The sequence below is a fragment of the Mesitornis unicolor genome, unplaced genomic scaffold, assembly GCF_000695765.1.
Source record: "Mesitornis unicolor isolate BGI_N332 unplaced genomic scaffold, ASM69576v1 scaffold21787, whole genome shotgun sequence".
NCBI classification, from domain to species: domain Eukaryota; kingdom Metazoa; phylum Chordata; class Aves; order Mesitornithiformes; family Mesitornithidae; genus Mesitornis; species Mesitornis unicolor.
This window is the reverse complement of record NW_010198675.1, coordinates 858-5,250: the sequence shown is the minus strand read 5'-3', so window position 1 is coordinate 5,250 and position 4,393 is coordinate 858. Positions and strand designations below refer to the sequence as shown.

Below are 4,393 nucleotides of genomic sequence, written 5' to 3'. Positions count from 1 at the left end.
GCTTTGTGCCTTGGTGGGCTTGCTTGTTGTCTTCCTCCCCTGGTGGGTTTTGATATCAAAAAGTGACCCTGCTTGTCCTCAGAGTAGTAGACAGCCAAGAAAAGGACTTTCTCTTCCTGTCGTTTGTCTGAATGAAGTTGCAAAGAGCAGGAAGGGGTGTGGGATGCCTGACATGCGTTAATATCCAGCTGCAGCAGGAGAAATCAGAGCTGGGTCTCCATTTCTTTCTCCATGTGTGGCACAGTCATCACAACTTGTCTGCACTGGTTAGTGATGGCTGGTGGTTTTTTGCTCCTCAAGGCTCTGTTCTCAGTGTTGCAGGGTTATCACTGCTTTGTCCTGAGCCTGGGCCTTGGCATTCCAGGTACTGATGGTCTCGGACTCACTGCTGCGAGTTCAATGTCCCTATTTTCTCCACAGGAGGCTTTGCCACCTTCTCGTCCTGCTTCCCAGGGCTCTGTGAGGGAAAGCCAGCTGCCATCCTGCCAATGAGCATCTCCCAGCCATGCTTGCCAGTGGCCAACGTTGGTCCCACACGCATCCTGCCGCATCTCTACCTGGGCTCCCAGAAAGATGTCCTAAACAAGGTATGGCCATGTCAAGGGCACACATGTGCCTTGTCCCATCTGGGACCCCAGCCATGCAGAGGGGTGAGGACATTAAGGACTCCTCTCCTGCCCAGTGGGAGGACCATGCATGGTCAGTTGGACCCTACCGGGAGGCTGAAGGCAGGGAGTGCATAGGCAGAGCCCTGTGGAACTGGGGAAGGTGGTCACTGGATGAGTTGGCTTACATTGATGAGCTCTGGGGTGGTCAAACTCTTCCCAAGTGCCCACAGCAAACTCAGGAGCAGGAGGAGCACAGCCAGGAAAACACCTGGGCTTGGAGAGGAAGTTACCACAGCTGGAGGGAAATGTGGGACAGGAGCCAGCTTTGCACCCACGCACTTTGCCAGCCAGGCTGCCAGATAGTGCCAGTTTCAGCAACCCTGTGATCCCTTTGGGAGCCAGAGAGAGTGGGAGCAAGCTGAAATATTCAGCCACGGCAGCATGGGGATGGGCAGCTCAGGCCAGCAGCAGGAGCTTGTTCAGGAGGCCCAAAAATGAGCAAAGTTTTGCTGTGGGGAGAGAGGAGAAAAGAGGGACAGTGCCCTTTGGAAGGTGCTAGAAGGGTTGTGCTGTGATATCATGCCAGAGAAGGAATTTTGTTTAAAGAAAAAACAACAGCAAGAAGAAAGAAAGAAAGAGGAATTGCAGTTAAAATGCTGCTGGGCGCCTGCCTACTGCAGGCAGGAGGGAGTCAGGCAGGCGTTCTCGCCCAGGGCAGGCGAGGGGGGAGAGGGACCACAATGCCAGAGGGGAGTTGGAGACAGAAAGAAGGGAGAGAGAAATTATATACAGGGAGTAGAAGGAAATGAAAGAGAAAAATGCCAAGAATGTGAGCCCGGGAGCTGGGCTGGCTCCACTGAGCCGAGGCCGGGCTCTGCAGAGCTTGCTGGGGTGGGCAGAAACTGGCTGCTGGAGATCCAGGGCTGAAATCCTGGTGCGGTCTCCTGAGGAGCCAATGTCAGGCAGGGAAATTGGTGGTTTCCTTCCCTCTTCATCTCTTTGGAGGGTTTTGCTCATCTTCTGGAGCTGTGTTTTCCGCCATCCCCATGATGTGGCCAGAAGACGCTCTATTCATAGGCACCAGAGTGGCATCAAGTGCAGAGGGCATGCGTGGATGTTGCTTGTCTTTTCCAGCACGTTGCAAAGGAGAGATCCCACACAGCAGCTCCACACACTCTGACACATGGAAGAACCCTTTTATCTCCATGTTTTCTCCTCCCGTTTAAGTCTGGGTCTTCCCTGGAATGGTGCAGACCAGGCTCTGAGGCCCAGCAGCTGGCACAGATGTTCCCCCATTTTTTTATAAGCAACCTGCCCTGGGTTGTACAAGTGATACCTAATCTGATGGGACAGGGAAAGACAGGGGTGAGATGAGCCATAAATTTGGTGTCAGCACCACATACAGATGAAGGTGGCTGTAGCCCTGGGAGGGAAGAAATAGAAATTGGTGTGGATGCAGCAGTACACGCCCAGCAAGGCAGTACCCTGATGGGTGGCCCATGGGTCGAACCTCACCACTTCATTGCAGTTTTTCATCTGATCCTATTTACCTAAGGTCTCCCTTGTGCCATTGCATTTTATTGAGTCAGAAATACGGGTAGTGATGGTGGCCATTGAGTGGCCACAGCAGAAAAAGTCACAGAAAACTAGTTCAGGTTTACTCCAGTGTCGGAAAGAGGGAAGAATTGGTTCCCCTCGCCACCTGTCTGTGTCCCAGCACAAGAGCTTATGTTCACAAACTAACAAAACTCTGAGAAGTTCCCCGTGCATTTCTAAGGGTTGTGGGAGGAAAGACATGGGTTGACATTGGTTAGCATAGGGTGCTACCAGTGATTTGCCCCACTCTGTTGGTGAGATGTCTCTTCTCTCCCTCAGCTGATACTTTCAGCCAGAGTTTTCGCTGACTTTCTTGTATTTTCCTATTCCTCTCATACTGGTATTCCTGGGTTTTCCCCTCTGGGATTCCCTTCCAGGTGTCTTTGGTCTTGCTGACTTTTACTTGGACCAAAGTAAAGATCTGCAGAGGATCAAACCTGTGCCATCTAAATTGACACAACCTTCTTAGCTTATCTCTGCTGTACTACCATCAATTAGACCAAGGCAGCAGTGGGAGACCCACAGGAGAAAATACTGGCATGGGAAAAGGCAAGAAGTGCATGGCAAGGCAGATCTTTAGTGCTCAGTGCTGACTGAACTCAGACAATCCATCACTTCTTTCCCACCAGGACTTGATGACACAGAATGGGATAAGCTATGTCCTCAATGCCAGCAACTCCTGTCCCAAACCAGACTTCATCTGTGATAGTCACTTCATGCGCATTCCTGTCAATGACAACTACTGTGAGAAGCTGCTTCCCTGGCTGGACAAGTCCATCGAATTCATTGGTGAGTTTTTGTTACAATGGTTGCAGACCCTCCATTTCTCAGCCTTCAAAACCTGAGCTCTTCTTCTGTCCTCCATGATCTTACTCCCAGCAACCCTTGTCCTTTCACACAAAGAGGTTGAGGGCTGGGGAGAGAGGCTAGAGTCATTTTGCTCACCGTCTGTGACTACATTGATGGTTTTCTCTCTGTTTCCTTTACCATGCTCCAGACAAGGCCAAGGTGTCTAGCTGCCAGGTGATTGTGCACTGCTTGGCTGGGATCTCCCGGTCAGCCACCATCGCCATTGCCTACATCATGAAGACCATGGGTATGTCGTCAGATGATGCTTACAGGTGAGTTTTCCGCAGGGGGCAGGGAGTGATTACACCAGTATGCTTCACTCCAGGGAAGGAAAGCAGGCTGAACCGAGAAGGAGAGGGTGGGATCTCCCTGAACGTCTGTCTTGCTTTGGCTGAGTCCCAGTGAAACCAAACCAAACCTCCTTTCATAAAGTGCGTGCAATGAGGAATGGTTAGGGGTGGTAAAATGGAGGGGGGAAGCAGTCCCACCTCTACCCCTGGGGCATCCTGAGGCTCCATGGTTCCCTAAGACCCCTTTCTTCAGAGAGTCTGGTCTGAAGGTCCTGGGAAATGCCTCTTCTCCCCAAAGACATTGAGAGAGTAGGGGTGACCCTCTGAAGGACCAAACACCAACTGGGACTGTCTGTACCTCTTGGCAGGTTTGTTAAGGACCGTCGCCCATCCATCTCGCCCAACTTCAACTTCCTGGGCCAGCTCCTGGAGTATGAGAGGAGCCTGAAGCTCCTTAAGGCCCTGAAGTCAAAGGGCGACCGGGGTGAGGGGGATACCCAGCAGGACCCAGCAGAAGTGGCTGAGGGTGGCCGGCACCCACCACCACCTACCTCAGAGAAGGCTGAGGAGGTGCCAAGAGGCACCAGCTCAGCATCCCCCCATGGTGACTCTGAGCGGCAAAGTGGGACCCCGAAGGTCCTGTCGCCCACCACCCTGCAGCAGGGGCTCAATGGCTTGCACCTTTCCTCCGAGCGCATCCAGGACACCAACCGGCTGAAACGTTCTTTCTCCCTGGACATCAAGTCTGCCTACTCCCCCGGCCTGCGGCAGGACCCCCCTGGACCTCCTGGCCCCGGGGATGCCCCTAAACTCTGCAAGCTAGACAGCCCCTCAGGTCTTGGTGGCCTCAGCCCCTTCTCCCCGGGGGCAGACAGCCCCGACCGGCCGAGTGGGCCTGATCTCCTGCTGGAGGCCAAGGTGAGGCAGCGGCGGAAGCACCGGCACCCGGCAGGCTCGCCAGCCCTTGGCCTCAGCCTCAACGTCAGTGGGGCCTGCGCCACACACAAGAGGCCCAGCGCCGAGGATGGGCTCGCACACACGCTCAGACAC

At 53.7% G+C, this 4,393-nt stretch overlaps 1 protein-coding gene across 1 annotated transcript in view; it reads left to right on the top strand.

Moving 5' to 3' along the window:
- Positions 1 to 395: 395 nt before the first annotated feature.
- Positions 396 to 4,393, top strand: part of DUSP8 (dual specificity phosphatase 8) — a gene marked incomplete at its 5' end in the record, with an annotated part of 4,498 nt that continues 500 nt past the window's right edge. Inside the window, 4 exons of the mRNA XM_010189223.1 lie at positions 396 to 587; positions 2,834 to 2,993; positions 3,202 to 3,325; positions 3,712 to 4,375. Coding sequence (XP_010187525.1) covers positions 396 to 587; positions 2,834 to 2,993; positions 3,202 to 3,325; positions 3,712 to 4,375 — 1,140 coding nt within the window. The remainder of the gene's footprint in view (positions 588 to 2,833; positions 2,994 to 3,201; positions 3,326 to 3,711; positions 4,376 to 4,393) is intronic.